This window comes from Leptonotus elevatus, chromosome 11 (assembly GCF_054856555.1).
Source record: "Leptonotus elevatus isolate MCC_2025b chromosome 11, RoL_Lele_1.0, whole genome shotgun sequence".
NCBI lineage: Eukaryota > Metazoa > Chordata > Actinopteri > Syngnathiformes > Syngnathidae > Leptonotus > Leptonotus elevatus.
This window is the reverse complement of record NC_141249.1, coordinates 2,823,258-2,843,409: the sequence shown is the minus strand read 5'-3', so window position 1 is coordinate 2,843,409 and position 20,152 is coordinate 2,823,258. Positions and strand designations below refer to the sequence as shown.

The 20,152-nt window shown below is 38.1% G+C and overlaps 1 protein-coding gene across 3 annotated transcripts in view; it reads right to left on the bottom strand.

The window, feature by feature from the left end:
- Positions 1-4,050: 4,050 nt before the first annotated feature.
- LOC147165191 (uncharacterized) overlaps positions 4,051-20,152 on the bottom strand; it is a 31,014-nt gene continuing 14,912 nt past the window's right edge. The window contains exons 2-12 of one of the 3 annotated variants that reach the window (XM_086088480.1): positions 19,038-19,191; positions 18,809-18,962; positions 16,989-17,195; positions 14,776-14,928; positions 14,607-14,694; positions 12,244-12,415; positions 10,197-10,353; positions 9,058-9,240; positions 7,860-7,944; positions 6,523-6,618; positions 4,051-4,784 (exon numbers count right to left, since the gene is read on the bottom strand). In XM_086088480.1, the coding sequence (XP_085944606.1) occupies positions 4,639-4,784; positions 6,523-6,618; positions 7,860-7,944; positions 9,058-9,240; positions 10,197-10,353; positions 12,244-12,415; positions 14,607-14,694; positions 14,776-14,928; positions 16,989-17,195; positions 18,809-18,962; positions 19,038-19,191 (1,595 nt within the window). In that variant the 3' untranslated portion in view covers positions 4,051-4,638. The remainder of the gene's footprint in view (positions 4,785-6,522; positions 6,619-7,859; positions 7,945-9,057; positions 9,241-10,196; positions 10,354-12,243; positions 12,416-14,606; positions 14,695-14,775; positions 14,929-16,988; positions 17,196-18,808; positions 18,963-19,037; positions 19,192-20,152) is intronic. The other 2 variants (XM_086088481.1, XM_086088482.1) reach the window with 2 other exon arrangements.

Sequence of the window (20,152 nt, the reverse complement as noted above, 5' to 3'; positions counted from 1 at the left end):
CATTTTTCACTTGTATTTATCAGAGCATTTCACTTGTACAAACCCAATTCCCAAAAAGTTGGGACACTATACAAATTGTGAATAAAAACTGAATGCAATTATGTGGAAGTGCCCAATTGTATTATTTTATTCAGAATAGAACATAGAGAACAGGTCAAAAGTTTAAACTGAGAAAATGTATCATTTTAAGGGAAAACTATGTTGATTTTAAATTCCATGGTGTCAACAAATCAAAAAAAAAAGTTGAGACAAGGCCATTTTCACCACTGTGAGGCATCCCCTCTTCTTACGACAGTCTGCAAACGTCTGGGGATCGAGGAGACAAGTTTCTCAAGTTTAGAAATAGGAATGCTGTCCCATTCTTGTCTAACACGCGTCTCTCTAACTGTTCAACTGTCTTGGGCTTTCTTTGTTGAACCTTCCCCTTAATAATGCGCCAAATGTGCTCTATAAGTGAAAGAAGTGGACTGCAGGCTGGCCATTTCAATACCCGGATCCTTTTCCTACGCAGCCATGATGTTGTAATTGGTGCTGCATGTGGTCTGGCATTATCGTGTTGAGAAATGCAAGATCTTCTCTGAAAGTGATGATGCCTAGTTGGGAGCGTATGTTCTCGAATCTGAATATACCTTTCTGCATTGACAATGCCTTTCCAGATGTGGAAGCTGCCCATGCCACACGCACTAATGCAACCCTATACAATCACAGATGCAGGTTTATGAACTGAGTGCTGATAACAACTTGGGTTGTCCTTGTCCTCTTTAGTCAGTATGATATAGCGCCCCGGTTTTCCACAAAGAACTTCGAATTGTGATTTGTCTGACCACAAAACAGGTTTCCACTCTGCCACACTTCATTTTAAATAACCCCTGGCCCAGAGAAACGCCTGCGCTTCTTGGTCTGCTTTAGAAATGGCTTCTTCTTTGTACTGTAGAGTTTCATCTGGCAACGGCGGCTGGCACGGTGGATTGTGTTCAACCACAATGTTTTCTGGAAGTATTGCTGAGCCCTTTCTGTGATTTCCCTTACAGTAAGCATTCCTGTTTGAGGTGCAGTGCCATTTAAGAGCCCGAAGATCCTGGGCATCCCTTACACACAGAGATTGTTCCAGATTCTCTGAATCTTTGGATGATGTTATGCACTGTAGATGATGATTATTTCAACCTTTTTGCAATTTTTCACTGGTAAACACTTTTCTGATATTTCTCCACTATCTTTCTGCGCAACATTGGAGGAATTGGTGATTCTCTACCCATCTTCGCTTCTGAGAGACACTGCCACTCCGAGAAGCTCTTTTTATACTCCAATCAAGTTGCCAATGGACCTCATAAGTGGTAACTGGTCTTCCAGCTGTTTTTTGTGTAATTGTATAAGTGCAATTGACTTTTCCAGCCTCTTATTGCTACCTGTCGCAACTTTTCTGAGATTTGTTGGCACCATGAAATTTACAATCAACATATTTTTCCCTTAAAATTATAAATGTTCTCAGTTTAAACTTTTGACCTGTCATCTATGTTCTATTCTGAACAAAATATAGAAATTCGGCACTTCCACATAATTGCATATAGTTTTTATTCACAATTTGTATAGTGTCCCAACTTTTTGGGAATTGGGTTTGTATTTAAGAAAGCATTTCCCTTGTGTGTGTGTGAGAGGAAAAAAACTAGGGGTGTCAAAATTTGTGCGTTAATTTGGAGTTAATTTAAAGTTCCTTTAATGCCACTAATTTTTTTAACACGCGATTAATGACCGCCCCTTGCTTGAAAAGCCTGTACTGGGGGAACTCCAGTCGCAACACAGCAGACACGTCCAGGTCAAAATTTAGCAATAAAAATTTTAATAATAGTGCATATATTTGTGGAGACTGGTGGCAAGTTGTATTTTACTATTTTAAAAATGTGCAGAATTTCACAAGTTACTTCATGCCAAACATTAGATAGCTCTTCATATGAAAATAAAAATGCACTGAGCTGTCACCAACGTCTTACAAATGCAATTATGCCATCTCGTGGCAGAAAAATTACCTCAACACAATATATATATATCACACTTTTTAATTTTAACTAAATTTTATAAATTATTATGAAATTACTGTATCAATGACTAAAAGATGCAGCCATATTTCTATTAGTTAATTTTTTAGGAAAAAAATATTTTATTGTACATTTAAAGCAGATATAAAATTTGCGATTAATTGTGAGTTAACTGTTGAAGTCATGTGATTAATTACTATAAAAAATTTAAATCACCTAACACCCCTAAAAAAAACATTTTAATAGTCTTTATAAGAGCAATTCAGCTTCAGAGCTAATCCTGAATTATGTCCCAAATTGCACCTCATAACTACATGACCTCCAAAATCACCATTTCGGAAAGCTGCAACACTCGTGGACTGCACTTCTGCTTTGCAGGGTATGAAAGATGTGGTTTACACTTGCCTCGTATTCCAAGTGGAATGTACCACATCCAGCCCTACATGCTGCCATAAGAAGCCCTGTTAATCAGGGCGATTAACATGGGGAACAAAACACATGGCTTAAAACCTCTGTAAAAAAACAAACAAAAAAAACATGAGTGCGGAGATGTAAGAAGATCAACATGGAAGTTGAACAAAACATTTCAAACAAACTGCTTCCCATTCACAAATGTGTTTTTCACACAAATCTGCAACTGGAGATTCCATATAGGCAGATTTCAAATGACCTGAATGCGTGTGTGCAATTACATGCGAATGAGCGTTTTGAACTCTGGGCCTGATTTGCAAAAGGTTTGAGTGTGCAAACAGTACGTTCTTTATGCCAGTTTGAGCTGGGTAAAAAATTGTTTTTATAATAATTATATATATATCCAAATTACACACATTCTGGGCAAGTGTAATCAAACAAAACATGTTTTTTAACGTGGTTGATTGCTTTCCCAAAATTATCAGGAGTTTTCTGATCGTTTTTCTTTCTGAGAAATGTTTTGTTTGTCTCGTTTACTTCCCATTTTGCTTGTGTTGCTCTCACAATTTCCCCATGGTGAAAATATAATAAAAAATAAATAAATAAATAAAAATAACACAATCTGTTAAAGTGAATGAATAATCTAATTACCACCAATTATTTGGGATCCTTGTTTATCAAGCTCTTTGTGTCAAAGATGATCACTGTTGGCACTATAACACATTAAAATGTGCTGTAAATTTCATGTCTAATTCCCCATACTAATCACATATTTCAAATGTAAAAGGTGAAAAAAAATGTTAAGATGGTTGATAGAAACATCATGAAAACGGAAATGGCAAATCTTCCCATGTATATGCAAACAAAGTTGGTGGTGCTATTTTTTTTTTTTTTTCAATTGCTGATTTTTTTCAACATACTGAATGACAAGTCATAAAATCTGTCCACAATCACTGCACACAAAAATGGGATCAGATTAGATTTAAACTAATGGATAACAACATTACAACATACTCATTCAAGTGCCCAGCTTTCACTTGAAATAAATTCCTTCCATTTTCCACTGCTATTTAGGCACTCCTATTTAGAGTCATGGAAGGACTGGGGCCCATCCCAGCTGTCTAGCCAGTCAATCGCAAGGCATATAAAAGCAAACAGCCATTCACACTCAAATTAATACACTTTAGAGTCTTAAATAAACCTAATATGCATGCTTTTGCAATGTAAGAGAAAGCCGGAGAAGTCATGCAAACTCCACACAGAAAGGCCTGAGGTGAGATTTTGAATACAAAACTTCGAAATACAAAAGCTGACCATGCCACCACAAAATTCCAATTTAAATGTATGGGTCATTGATACACATCAAGACAGCATGCTCATTGACCACAGGTATGAATGTGAGTGTGAAGGATTGTCTACATCTATGTTCTATGTTCTCTGCTTGGTGTATCTCAACGTATAGGTCTGTTGTAGGTTTCAGATTTCCCATAATGATCACTAGACAATGGATTGATGCTTAATTATGTCCACAGAGCAAAAGTCATTTATTTACACAGTATGTGCAGTAGTTCAAAATGAGAACTTTAATTTACGACAACACAAAGTGTTTGGTCAAACTCTTTAGTGTTTATTGCATTGATCATTTCTGTATTTCACATTACACACCGTAGTACTTAATAGAAAAAAGATCATCATTTAGAAAAAAACGAAAAAATATTTAATGACATAATTTTCAAAAAAAAATCAAATGCTGTAATCTAGTCACACTGTGTGTAACCCTAGTGTCTGCATCCTGACAATGGCAAACACCAAATCGTAATGATTCCAATTCTCAGGTGAAAGAATAAAATGTCAACAAAGAGCATTTCAGATTTTTACTCTTTAGCCTCTTTGACACAGGCCAGCTTAGCATTCGCAATGTTTTTTTTCTTGCTGTCTTGTATGTAAGGCACTGATGTTGCAAGTGGGGTTGGGGTTGAGGTTGAACGTAATTAGGAGTATCAGAGTTGCAGTTGCACTGAGGTGGAAGACAAAAGTCAAAGTAATTAAATCCTTGCTCTACTGTCCACTGCCTCTGATGCACTAATTTACCATCGGTGTGAAATTAGCATACATCTAACTTAAAATCAACATATAGTTGCTTCAATGGCTGAATGAATAATTGTTTGTTTTCTAACAAGTTACCCGAAGCAGTCTAGAATCCCATAGCACATCCATCTGACCGGGGGTCTGATCCTGCCCACAACACCCTGGTTGGATGATCACTGTGAGTGGCAGATGGGTCCCACCAATCCCCTAATGTGATGATCTGCCCCCTCCCAAACTGAGACCTCTTGTGACCTGGGTTTATAAACAAAAACAAAACAAACATAAAAACCATGGCTAAGGAGCAGCGAGCAATATAACGGACAATCAAAAATGCATATCATGTCACAGGAGCATTCACACACAAAAATTACAATTGCAGGCATGGAACGAGATGCAGTTGGACATCACCAAGCCAGACCCAGGGGTAGGGTGTAAATTGAGAAATTTGGGACAACTCCCAAATGGGAATAGCCAACTGGGAATATGTAGGTTGCCAATTAATTGGTTCTTGATGGATAACTTCAATCAGACTATTTTTTCACAGAGCCAAAGAAAGCGCCTGGGGAACATTTTGAGAAACGTACCCAACAAAATGATGAATTATATTTAGGAATTGTGTCACATACCTGAATATCAGTAAGGATATAATCAATTATTTCTCATGAATGGGTTTAAAAATGAAGTATGTTTCAAGTAAGTATTTAGGCCTACAGTTTAAAAGGAACCCCGATTGTAATGACAAGTTTGCTCTATATTATTTATTTGGTTGTTACTAACATAACTACAAGATTCTTTTTTTCTATCTATGCCAAGAAAGCAAGATAAGTCTCTGTAGCGTTCCTAAAGGGACGCTCAAAACTCTTGCGTCTGGTGAATGACGAGAGCACAGCGTGAGGGAGGGTGACTCTCTTGATCTCATGTTGTTTCTTTAGGAACGCTACAGAGCTTGCTTGCCTTGCTTTCTTTATACGCATTTCATATTGCTTAGCAGAGATCCAGCCACCATTCTACGTGACAACACACAGAATGCGTTGCGACGTAAATAACAATATAAGTTTCTACAAAATATATTACACTGGAAATGATTTTTGAAAAATTAATCTCACAGTTATGCTAGTAACAACCAAATAAATAATATAGAGCAAACTTGTCATTACAGTCGGGGTTCCTTTTAACGGTACCATAAAATCGCAAATGTGTAGGATTCACACCCCACCAAAATGTCAGTGTTTCCTACACCATGTTAATACTTGGGCAGGCCACCCAAATAAACTGGCCACCACCCAAGTAGATTTCAAGAAAATTTAATAAAAATTGATTAAAATTGTATTTAATTTTTAAACAGAAACGTGTCGCGACCAGATATACCGCATGTAACATTAGTTCGCCAGCAATCACTTGTGGATCATGAGGTTAGAGGAGACGCAAGTAGCAGGACTGAGAATTATCTGTCGCAATTATCATTCCACTAGAAGTAGCTCTCAGTGTCAAAAAGGGTGAGCCCTCTTCTAAACTTTATCAAGAATGAAATGAAGGATAGAGTTGTGCTTGAATGTTTACATACCCCAACTGTATGCTGAGAAAAAGACGTAAAATCCAAAATGCTGTGGCAATTATTTTGATATTTTCAGAGGTTGAAATTCATGGGTATGAGATGGGTATGTGAATTTTGGTGACGATTCATAGCATTTTTGTGTCATGAAGCATTATGCATTTGTACATTTACAGTTATGCTCATAAGTTTATATACTCCGAGGGTATGTACTGTAAACTTTCAAGTACAACTGTAGCAGTTGTTCAGCAAATAGGGATTTAGAGTATAACAGAAGTATGTTCCACTCGGGCTATCTTCGTTGCAGTTTCTACTGAGTGTTAAAATGACTAAATGGATGAATGACCAAATGGATGGCGGGGTGTGATATTGCCACCTATAATGTATCTGTTATATACTGTGAACACTAAGTGCACACAAAAAAATGACATAATGTACCCGTGACTGGCCAGTTGACTTTATGACCCCGTCTTCTTAGAGCCGCAGCCACCTCTTCCCCGATTCCCTCCTCCAAATTCACAGACCATCTATCTTCTATGCAGAGAGACAACCAATGAGGGTATGAGTGAATATACGAAAGAATGTGTAACAGACAGACGGTTTTACAAATATTTACATATTTCTCAAGTATTACAATGAAATACAGTGGACGCCCACTATTCACGGGTTATGGGGACCAAGCCGGCGAATCTGTGTATAATCGACGTGAATCTGTGTATAATTGAACTAATTTGCTCCCAAAAATGTATAAATAGGTTCTATTTTGAATATTACCATGCTCCTAAAGACATATGTTTTTTTATGATAGAGCATACAGAAGGCTTTGATGCAGCCTCTGAACTAAAGGGAATGCTTGAAGCAATGGTAATTATTACAAAAACGGCCAGCAGGTGGCAGCAGAGTATAAGAGATCAACCAGGGCCATGTTGCAAAAAGCTGTTTTCCCCACTGTTTTAAACAGATTTATGAATAGTGATGAAACTTAGCTATATTCTAATGCTAATTGCTGCAAAACGGAAACAGCTACAGATATTTTTCCCTGATGAAAGAAGAGACTCTAATCTTTCTTTTGGTAGTTTCCATGTTTTTATAGAAATAGAACACAATATTCTGTGGGCCTTGCAAAATCAGTCAAAATCCAGTAAAATAGCCGGGAGCGAAAGGGGGTTGCTTCAGTGAAAATTTTGTGGGAGTGAATAAGTTAAATGCATTAGGGAAAAATATAAAGTATGTAGTTTTTCTAAAGCCCCAAAATTCTTCAAAAACCCCCATTGATAAACATTCAACATGGACTAGCCACATAGAACATGGGGATCTGAGGAAAGGTTTAATGACATGGATACAGTTAATAGGCAGTAATTATTATTTTTATGTGGAGGTGAGAGAGGAACTAGCCACTAACCCTAACCCTAACCTCTAACTAGCCATGACAACTTATCTTACAGATGTGACATGTTTGTTGCTATCTGCTTCACTTCAGGAAGAATGTCATGATTGTGATGGTAAAATAGGATTTATCCATGCATATATTCTATATTGTTTATCCTTTCGGTTAACAAGAACCTGGAGCCTATTTCAGTTGACTTCAGGCAAGATGCAAGGTGCATCTTGGACTGTTCCCCAGTGAATAACAGAACACAAATAGGCAAACAACAGTTGACACTCACATTTCAAATTGGGGACCACCGTGCCACTGAGATTCCTAAGATAATGTTACTTCTTAATGTGAGGCTACTTAATGAAAGCTAAGTGGCAATTATAAAATCAATCAATACCTTTGAGGTCATATTCTACATAGATTCTTGGTGCATCAAGTGCTTGCTGTGGATTCATCCCAAACTCCAACATGTTTAACAACACCTAAAAACAAAAAGTATGGGTTAGAACAGGGGTGTCCAAAAAAATCAAAGGATGCAAGGACCACTTTGCAAAGACCAATCAATCAAGTAATTTTAGTTGTGCTCATATGTTTACATACTGTAAACCTTTTAGCACAACTTTATGGTGAGAAAAAGGCTTAATGCCCATAAAATCCAAAATACTGTGGTAATTATTTTGATATTTTCAGAGGCTGAAGTGGACCTGAGTAGAGTTGTGCATGTGATTTTTTTTTAAGCAAAAGTTTTTTAAACAAGAAAAATTAACAATTGGCTTTCGTTCTTCTAGAATCAAATTTTTTTTTTTTTTTAATTAACATTGTGTATAGTAGCAAACTACTCGTATTATCCTGTCTAGAAGTGAAGCTAAATATATTTTGTTTAAACTTTGCTCTCTGTAATTTCATACACTAAAATGTATTTTAAAAATATTCCTTTATTTATTTGTTTTTATTCATTTAAGCTTTTGACATTTTTCTGATAAACAAATTGAAAGTGAAAACACCGAACCCCCCCCCCCCCCCCCAAACAACAAAATATAAATTAAAATATGGGAAACAAAAAATAAGGGAGATACACTTTGTATATTTAAGTACCTCAACTTTGAGGAAATTATCCTTTTTTTTTTCTATTGGAAAATATCTTCCCTGTTATGGAGAAGATTCTCTCAGGAGGGAGGGACTACAATGCACAATCTCCATCAGCATCAAGCAGCAACACTTGCATTACTAGAACTTTTATAGATATCAGAATATGTTTTGCTTGTTTTTTTTCCCTTGCAGACAAGTGTTCTCTCTTCTCCCTCCTTGTGCTCATAATGACTAATTGACAATTAGTCTTTTAATTGACCTTAATGTGTGGGCTTTTGAAAATGAGAATGCTCTTTCACTTATGTGTCATTCATGACTGACAGACACAACACAACTTTTGTCTCTGTGCAGTGTTTATTAATAAGAAGCAAACTATAAATTTTGACAGCAAACTTCATCGCTAAACTGCATCGCTAACCACTTATTGCTTTGACCACAAAGGATTTTGTACATCTGTTCTCAACAATGAATAACTAATTGTGATTTGGTTCATTGTTACTACATACCTGAATATGTCCTTGTGGTTGCATCAAAGCTCCCATTACTCCAAAGGAGGCAAGAAGTTGCGGCTGTTGTGATTCAGTTGCACAGTCAGTAAGGAGTGCAGGTATTATGGTGTGGTAGGGCCGCTTCCCCCCAGCCACACAGTTAACGCTGTTGTGATGAAGAGAGAAGTTGGCCCCACGATTCTGTGAGCGTTGGAAGAAGATTTCAAAAAATCATAAACCTGACCAGAAATCAATACTTCATAATGAATCCAAATTGATTATATGGACAAAAGCATTAGGGCAACCGACAACAATCGGTTGAAAAGAAAATATGAAATGTGCCTTGTGCAGCTAATGAAGCTTTCACTTCTCTTTATACTGTACGTGTTTGTGGAGGATGTCTGTAGGAACTTTTGTCCAATCATTTATGAGATCAAGCGTTTGATTGAGCGCATTCCGTCAAGTTCATACTAAGTTAAAATGTTATAGGTAGCTCAATTACTGTAAATTCTAGTCTATTAAGTGCACTGGTATATAAACTGCACTCAATTTAAAAAAATTTTTTTTAAACAAGCACAGCTTTCTTCCTACACATTTTACATATACCTTTCGACGCCTTGGGGTTTGCACACCTTAGCCTGAGGGTAGCAATTGTGTAAGTGACACTTTACACTTTATAAGCATTATATTGTGTTTGTTGGGTGTTCCACTTGTGTTATTGACATGTTTATGATTCTGTTTTTGATGGTTTAAAAAGAACGCAATAGCGATGCTAATTTACGCTAACCTGTCTATGGAATTTCCACTTGAATGTTAGCATTAAGCTAGAGAACTTATGTCAGGCTTTAAAAAAAACTTTAAAAAAACAGCAGTGATACTTTGTTGAAAGTAGTTTGAACAAACATGACAAATAAATATTTTGAAAACAAAAACACTTTCCCTCTCATTTAGAACTGTTAGTGCACAAACTAAATACTGGGCAGAATACATGATATATACAAGACAACAACAACAACAAAAAAGGAGCCTTAAGGTAGGTAGGTAGGTAGGTAAATTCCATGTAAGTAGACTGGCTTCAGCCGTTGAAAAATCATCTTAGTTCACATGTGACACGGAAAAATAAAGACTAACAGACACTCTTCCGCTGCGTTTCAGACCTGAAGAGAGAAACCACAGTCCTTCGGGACAAGCCCGGTGCCAAAGCCCATATATGTGCTGTTGATGAAAGAACAGGCATTCCCTTGACTATCAACCACGCAGAAATAGACTGTGTCATTTCCTGTCATCAGGGCAGGCTTTACATCTTGCATGGCCCTTAGGACACACAAACAATAAACATTATTCTCTGAATAAAGTCCTCATGTGATTCTGGTTATAATGTATGCTTTTTTTTTATTGGCTGTCATTTCCCTACAGTTAAAGTTAAAATGCACATAAATTATCTCTGACCCATATGCCAGTGTTTGTCAACCTGGCTGGATAAACGTAAACAGGTGACAAAACAGATTAACTGTACTTTCTGCCTTTTAGGTGAAGTTTATTTAATCCTTTGGCCTGTCACTAAACATTGCTGACATAGATACAGTACATGGACAAAGACACATGATTTATAGTCGCTAAATAATTTTTTAACCAATTAATTGAAACTAAATGATTTACCACAGCACACCTGATGATCTCATCACAGTAGCTGGGACTCACTGCCAAAATGCTACATTTAATCACAGGAGCGTCTCCCTAATCTCTGAATTTATATGTCATCTATTTAAAGTTACAGTGTGTAAAAGTTCAGAACTAGATGTCACTAAATAATAGAATGCAGCCAAAGCGCGTACCAGCAGTGACTCAGAGAAACCACACTTCATAAGCCTACCATCAATTACTATTTTGCGTGACGGAGCGAGCAACGGCGACTTGGCAGCCAGCGAGTGATGCCGAAAGACCGAGCAAGCCAAAGCTAACCAGAGCAGCTAAACAAGAGCGGCTAGTGGGAGTTAGCCGGAGCCATAGGCTGGATCGAGTGGCTAACAAGAGCGGCTGGCGGGAGAAGCTAATAAAAGCTAGCAAGAGCAAAGCAGAGGGCAAAAGTGGCGGGAGCCTGAATCACAGGACTCAGAGACGACCACCTGCAAGCTCCAGCTCTGGAAGGTAAGCGGCGGTCGCCCCACCAGGGCTAACTACGTTTGCAAAGTTGTACTTTGGGCATACATAGCAGGAAGATGGCGGTGAAACATGTCAGCCTCCCTTAAGGACTGGTGCGACCTATCGACACCTTCTTAAAATAATCACCTGTTGTTATCTCAGATTTTTCAGTAAACGCACAAAATGTAACCATTTGCATCATGAGGAGATGATGTTGGCAAAAAAAATAAATTTGCAAAAAAAATGACTTGGGAAATTATTTTAAGAGGGTGACGATATGTAATAAAATCTGCAATTACTAGGCCTTCAATTATATAAATGTACGTTGATCTGATGGAACATATTTTTTGGGCATATTATTGAAATCCATAGTGGGTTTTTAAAATGAATGACTTAATAGCTCACCACTAGATGGCGCTAAACATTACACACTGTACCTTTAACAAGTAAAGTATGTAAACAATCAGAGCATGCAGGAGCGCTGCTAGGATATTTTTGGATTTATCCCCAAAAATGTCTCTTTGTTGCTCTTCAGTGGAGGGATCTGCAAAAGCATTTTCAAAAAAGAGAGAAAACTGAGGCACTCACAGGTGTTCCAAGTATAAGGCCTTTATTGCCACATGGCCAGTTGATTGAAAATTGCCAACGCGTTTCGGCCTTGGTAGGCCATTGTCAGGGAAAGCTGTAGTAAATTATGTATTCTATCAGGAACATGGGGGTTGATTTCAAATTTTCAATAATGCATGTCTAACTGTGTGTATATAGCCATACGGTTGTTTAAAATTTTGATAGACATCCTATAAATCTACATGATCATTTATTATGTGTTTAATAATTGCACAACTGAAATCCAAAGTCTTTTGTACTGAACAAACGTGCCCTTGCCAAAATAAACACACGCTGCAGACAGGGCAATAAAAAAAATAAAAAAATAAAAAAGTGGAGGGATGGGGCTAAAAGCATAAGAGGGGAGGTAAAAGTCTACACTCCAATCTAAAGTCAACAGAGTGTGACAGGCTCTCACTGGTACAAACTAAAACACACATTCACACAAAGATGTACCTGTCCATGTTGATGAGCTGGGCTCGCTGGCTGCTGAACTTTTTCTCTAATAAGCTTTGCAGTGGAATGGTCACATGGTCTGGGTCGCCCACATAGCTTTTAGCGTCCGTTAGTGCCAAGCGAACAGCCTCCACCAAAATATGGATGTAGTCTGCACTATTATGACCTAAAGCTGTAAAGACAGGTGAACACGAGGACTTTACTTCCACTCCACTAAATCACGTCACTTTGTATGTGCAGATATTAGCCACACCTTGCTATCCAGCTATGTGGCCATTTGCTTTTTTTGTATTAGCTTCAGTATTATGTAATTTCACTGCACTGTTACATGAAATTCAAAACTATTAACAGAGGTGGCAAATCCAGGTCCAGAAAGTAAACACCACAGTTTGGCTTTAGCTCCTAGTGCTAGCTAGCTATTGTTGAGGGTCTTCTGCCCAGATTTAGTTATAACTGTTTTGATTTAGTTATAACTGTTTCAGTTTAGCCGCCCTTCTAGATAGTATAAGAATGTTGTAAGTGTCAGCAATCTTGGCACTTGTGATGAGAAGCAGCCATTTGTCTGTCATTCATGAGTGACCGGAATATTCTGTAAAATAAATCCTTCGAAGGAACTGTTCACCGATCTCCAGTCTGTATTCAGAAAATCACCATTCTCTCTACCCGAAAAACAACGAACACGCGGAAGACAAAGATGATCTTCTAACACTACCTAGCTCCCTAGAACTGGCAGGTAAACGAGCGCCATGGGAGCTAGCTAGAGGATATACGATATACGATATACTTTTATTTTCCCCGTGGGGAACTTTTTCCTGGACTCCGTCCAGCTGCTTTTACAGTAAGGAAGAAACAACAGAATAGAAAGAGATAAAATTAAAGTTAAATAAGAAGTGCAGCAATAAGAAATCTTCACAGAAGTATACATGTGTAGAGAAGTACATACATGAGGACTGCACACACCCATATACACACACACACTCCTAATATATATATATATATATATATATATATATATATATATATATATATATATATATATATATATATATATATATATATATATATATATATATATATATATATATATATATATATATATATATATATATATATACACATGAGTATGTACAGCACGGCTGCATATATTCCACACACACACAACATTGCACCATATATCTATTGTACTGAGTTAATGTCGGTTGTTAAGCAGTTTGATGGATGTCGGCAGGAATGAGTTCTTGTAGCGGTTCAGCCTGGTTCTGGGGGCCCTGAATCTCCTGCCGGAAGGCAGTAGCTGCAACTCATGATGCAGAATGTGAGTCGGGTCAGTAACAATTTTCTGTGCTTGTCCGGTGACGGACCGCTCATAAAGCATCTGTAGGGAAGGATGATTCCTGACCCCCATGATCTTCATGGCAGTCCGCACCAGACCGGCAATCTGTGACCTTGACTGCACAGTCAGGTTGCCGTACCAGGCCGCAATGCCGTATCTGATGATACTTTCCAATGCAGCCCGATAGAACAACAGCATGATCCTCTGCTCCACTCCATAGACCCTAAGTCTGCATAGGAAATAGAGACGCTGTTGGAGTTTGGAGCAGAGACTTCCAACATGTACCCTCCAGCTGAGTGTGTTGTCAATGTGGACCCCCAGATACCTGTATGAACCCACCTGGCTGATGTGATTGCTTTTAATGACGACTGGCCTGTGGTCACCAACAGCTTTTGGATCAAATATCACCTCCTCCGTCTTCCCCACATTGAGCACAAGATGATTCTGGTCACACCACTGGACAAATTTCTCTATTTCTGAGAAATAGTCCAGTGGGCTACCGCCGGCCTGCAGCAAGCTGACGATAGCTGTGTCATCAGAGAACTTAATGATAAAGTTCTCTGGGTGTGATGTCACACAATCATTTGTGTACAACGTGAAGAGGACCGGGGAGCTGACGCAGCCCTGTGGGGCGCCTGTGCTTATCTATCTGGGTTCCGAGAGGGAGCTGTTGACCCTGACTTGCTGTGTGCGCTGTGTCAGGAAGGAGTGATACCACCTCGAGATGTACGGGTTCACATTCATCTCCTTCAGTTTACCCAAAAGCAGGTGCGGCTGCATTGTGTTGAACGCTGAGCTAAAGTCAACGAACAACACACGTGCATAAGCACGTAGGAGCTAGCTAACTTGTACTTGTGGCTAGAGCCAAACTGTGGCAGGGTTTTTAGTTTCTGGATCTGGATTTGGCACCTCTGCAGATGAACTTTTTTGAATTTCACCATTGGTGGGAGGACAGGCACTTTGATGTTATCAAGTGAAATTTGACAAATACTCATTGTTAGACCAAGCTTCAGTGTTCCATTATTGTTACCTTTGAGAGGGAAGTTCTCCATGATGTTGAGCAGCAGCAGGGCAGCCAAACCTTGACTATTGGGAGAAGACTCCCATAAGCGCACACCCTGAGCACATAATGGAGTTATTTACTCTGCTAACTACGTTAGTCAAACAGAAATCCAATAAGCAAATGAAAGTTAAGTCACCTTGTACTTTGTGCTGATGGAAGTGTCAACCTCACTCTCATGGCTGCTGAGGTCGTCCAAGGTCATGACTCCTCCATGTTGGATGATGATGTCAATGATTGCTTGGGCAACTCTTCCCTGATAGAAAGCTGACTTTCCACGCTCCCCCAATTCCTATTCATACATTGGACCATTTATTTGTGTAATAATCAGAAAAACGTATACAGTAACTGCAAAATAAAATAATTTGCATTAGAAAAGAGAGCTAAATGTTTACATAAAAAAAGCACAAACAGTAACTTGGATGAGGTTTAGTCGCCAGAAGTAATGAGAAATGATTCCTAAAATTTCTTAGTCAAAACTATTGAACATTGCAGGTTGCTAATCATTTCTCTTCCTTGCCCATTTCCTTAAAACAGATTAAACCTGGGGCCTACTGCTCATTTTTACCATTCATAGCCACGCCTCTATCAACTCGATCAATGTATTTACCAGCATGGTGTGTGTGAATGGACAGTTAGTACTTCAAAGAGCAAACACACCTTCATCTCTTGAGGAATGGTTATAATTATATCATGGAAACATTCCATTAATGATACTGAGGTCACTGCTATTGTTTGACAATTTCAGGTTGTCTGGAGCATGAGTGTATGAGTGTGCTTATAAGGGGTTTGTCACAGGTCTCACAATATTACATGACTAATGACAAACTTGTCTGATCTATCAATAAGGGATGTTTAATATCACTTTTTTTCAGACCGCTACCAGTATGAGTACAGTACTTAACTCTTGAGTAGTCACTAATACCAAGCACTGATACCACTAGATACATAAAATTAGAAAACAAAAACAATCAACGCTTATTTTAAAGAAATACCTATATATAAAAATATAGCATTTTCCTTAAAATTAAAGAAAATTAATGGCGTTTTTTTTTATCCTTCTAATTTGTAGTTTCTGATCGTAAAACAGCTACAAGAGTAGTGAGTGCCGATACCCTGAATAAGGCATCGGCCTGATACTGATACCTGGTATCGGTAGCCTCCCATCCCTACTATCAATACATTAATCATTTCATGGCTCTTGCATACACTGACAGTTTCAAACTTGGGGGTGGGGGGGGATCAGGGCACATATAGACACACAAAAAAAAACTCAGGCAATAGTAGCAAACCACATCTCAGTTACGAAAACTGCAGAATAAAAGATGGTGAATATGAATGTTTACATATACACACAAACGGGGTGGGCAACATGAAGGCTATAGTCTCAATGAAAATAGTACAATTCAAATTATATGTTAACAAAAACTGCATATACTGTACTTTTTACAATTTGTGCTATATATAAAGTATCAGGTTTCTGAGTGTCATTTTATTGTCAAAATTAAACAAGGATGCTTTTGCACATGCTTTTGTTAGTGTTGTTTTTTGCTAATTGTATTGTAGCCTCACTGTCCAAAGCATTTTCCTGCTCTCACTTTTATGGACACAACTGGTATGTCATCTTATGTGCACTTACAAACCATACAAACACAAATTTGAATGAACTTGGGACAATATTGTTGTTATTTAAAACTTAAATAAAAACAGAATACAATAATTTGCAAATCCTTGTCAATCGAAATTAAAATTAATACACTACAAGGACAAGCTATTTAATGTTGAAACAAATGAAGGTTATGTTTTTTTTTGCAATAAAAGGCTCAGCTGTTCACAAGCGAGGCTACGGCGAGGGTCACCACTTTGTGAAAAACTGCGTGAGTAAACAGACAAACAACAACATTTCTTAATGTACAATTACAAGGAATGTATGCATTTAATCATTTACAGCCCATAATATTATCAAAAGATTCAAGTCTTGTCCACACGCAAACACATTTCAGTGTACAGTTTTCGCACAAGTCAGATACTATTTGGCATTTTGTCCACATGCGGCATACACTCAATGCCTGTGATTTTCAATCCCTCGGGTTTTTGTTTTTGTTGTTGTTTTACTCAAATACAGTAATAGAACACTGTTATCGTAAAACATTTTTTTTAAAGATTACCGATAAATTTATTTGGATTTATTGTGGGTATTGGTGGGGAATTATACTGCACCAGTAAGCAGACATGGCATTCATGTAGGCCTACACAAAGTACAACAGGCAGAATTTATACAAAAATGAAGGGTGCTAAATTGTTATTTGTTGTAACTGTTGTTGAAGTGACATTTTTGTTACACTCAGGTACCTTCAGAGTTTGAGCTAGGGCAGGGTTCCGGAATACTTGTCCATGTTTGGGAGGATGCCCATCAATCAGTAGGTCTCCACCAAGTTCCTTTCCAGCTTCTCGCAGCTCAGCCACCCAATGTGTCCAGGCATGAGCTGTGACTTCAGTAACAGGAAACCCCACCTCAGCCAGTTCCACTGCCCCATTGAGCACCTCATGGAAGGTCAGCTAGGGGAAGCGGCGACAGGAAACACATGCATATTACCTCACTCCAAATCAAGCAGGAAGTATGAGTCATTGTTTTGAGAAGAAATATGCCATGGAGAGTTACTATAGGAGCAAAATCTGTGTGTATGTTGTTACACAGTTTATTCATTGTTGCTTTTTTGTCAATCCGTGGTCAATTCTATTTAAGTATGAACTTTCCTTTGAATCGGCAGGTGTTTTGACTGGAAGAGGAAATTGTTTTTGACTGCTGTCCATGCAAACGCTCTCGCTGCCATGTGTGTTCAAGTATTGGGAACCCACTGAAGTTAAACTCATTTAAACCCCAAAACATATAAATATGTTTTTTTAATACTATGTCCTGCACTCCCAAAAACGTATTTATACCTTCTTTTTTTTATGATAGAGCATACAGAAGGTTTTGATGCAGCTTCTGACCTGAAGAGGTTACTTAAAGCAATGGTAGTTATTACAAAAAATGGCCAGAAAGTGGCAGTAGAGTATAAAGAGATCAGCCAGGGCCATGTTACAACAAGCTCTTTTTGACTGAATAATGATGAAACTTCCCTCTTGCTATATTCTGATGCTAATTGTTGCAAAACGGAAACAAATATAAATATACTTTTTCCAAATGAAATAAGAGACTCTAATCTTTGTTTTGGTAGGTTCCATGTTTTTATAGCAATAGAACACAATATTATGTGGGCCTTGCAAAATCAGTCGGAGTACAGGGGGTTGCTTCAGTGAAAATGGCTGGGAGTGAATGAGTTAATGATCACAAAGAACAATCTGGATGAAATAATTTTACTGCATTTGCAACTGGCGAGTCTGGTGCCAAATTTCACTAATATAGACGTTGAAGAACATCCTAATGTTCAATTGAAGAGATGGCTTAAGTGTAGAGGGCTTGTTGGGGGTAAATTTTTAAATTTGTATTGCCTTGTGTGTGTGTGTGCGTGCGTGCGTGCGTGCGTGCGTGGCGATCGCAATTCTACTTGGAAATTCTTGGGCACAACCAACAACACTCGCTATACCTCAATTCTTTCAATTAATATATCCTTCCCACTTATTAACCTGTTTCCTTAATTCAGAAAATGTCCTACAGATACATTTTCATACATGTCACAGCTGCACAAAAGGCAAAAAAAATAAAAAATCAGGCGGTAAGCAAGACAGATCCGAACAACAGTGGCAACGGCACTACATACGCCATTACAACATTCTGATGCAGCCAGCTAAATATGTAACTAGCTTAAATCTTTGATTTACCCTGTAGTTACAATAGAACTTGTGCAGCGGATACAACTATTTTTTTTAGATTCTTACACCATGTGAGTGGGTTCCGTGATTCACACTTAATCTTGAGGTTCAAATTCTCACTTCCAATATGGATGATTTCAGGCATTTCAACCAGAAGTATTCATAAGGCCCGAACCCAAAGTCAGTGAATCCACACTTTCATTGTATCTTCTTCCCTTACACAGTACACAGCCTTTATGTATGTCGGTAGGGTATTTTATTTTTGTTGAAATGCAATTTATGTTAAATGGATTGGATTTATGGGTCATTGAGGGGTGATGCAATAAACATACATACAGAAGCACATACAGTCGAACCTTGTGACTACCGAACATCTTTATGGTATCACACCAGCATGCAGGGGCCCCTGGCACTGTAATATTCAGAGCATCAAACACTGGAAGAGGTGCCTCAGCGCTGTACTTGAGACCAATAAGGAGTTCCAGAGTTAGACCTTTGGGAGAACGACCACTGTAAAACAAAAGAGCAGTATGCTTTCAGTCCTTCTAATGAAGACAAGACAAAAACTTAAAGCAAATTGCTGACCTGCCGTTTATTCCTCTGATCTCGCCAGTGTTGCCGTTAAAGAACAGGCAGAAGGCATCTCCACCAAGACCGGTACTGCATGGCTCTGTAACTGCCAGAGCTGCTGCTATGGCAACCGCAGCATCTGCAGCATTGCCACCACGCTTCAGAACATCTGGATAAATAGACAAGCTAGTGCTTATAGCTAAATTACTGCATACTCAGGAGCTTTTGTCACTGCAATCATATACAATTTATAAAGTTACAAAAGGCCATTGTTCAGCGGTCAAGGATATCGATTACACGTTACTCCAAAATGTGCACTTTTTCTATGGAATCAGATTTGTGCCAAAAAGAATCAAGCAACACTTCTTGAAACGTAAACCAAACTAAAAAGAATCATGCAAATTTGTTGAAGTGTAAACAATTTTTTTTGCTTCAAGCAAAATGTTTTGAAGTGCAAACAAAAACTACGACTTAGAAAAACGTTTGCTCTTGATGACAACATTTCTCACTGTTTTCCTGTTTACGCTCCCTCGTTTTTCATTTACGCTTCCTTGTTTCCTCATTTTGTGTTGAGGCTCAGACTTTTGCTTCTGACTTTTGTATGGAGGTAAACATGGTGCAAAAGTAACTTGTACCTGTAAAAAAAATGTTTGTTGTATTAAAAAAAAAATTGGACCTGTAGAAAAAAGTATACATTTGTATCTGTAAAAGTCGTGATTGTACATGTAAAAAAAAAAGAGAAAAAGGGTACCTGTAAAAATCGTGATTTGTACGACCATAGCTCGTAATCCGGCGCTAGCTAGCTCACCTCATGTTGTTAATTGTCACGAAAACTGAACACATTGAAGTCATGATTTTCATTTAAATATTTGGAGCCTACATTTGGACTGTAACTTTCTGTCCTGAATGCATTTCCTTTTACCTGGGCCATTTGTATTGTCATGTGACAAAATCTTCGTTTTTTTCTGGCTAACAAGATAAGGCTAAACGTTTAACCGATTACATATGATATCAGTGGCTGTGTATTAATAATAACCCAGCTAGGAAGTTATGATTATTTTTTATTGTATGAATATGCTGACTCAACCATTCTGTTTGCACAGATGCTAGCATGCAGTCAAACAAAGCTA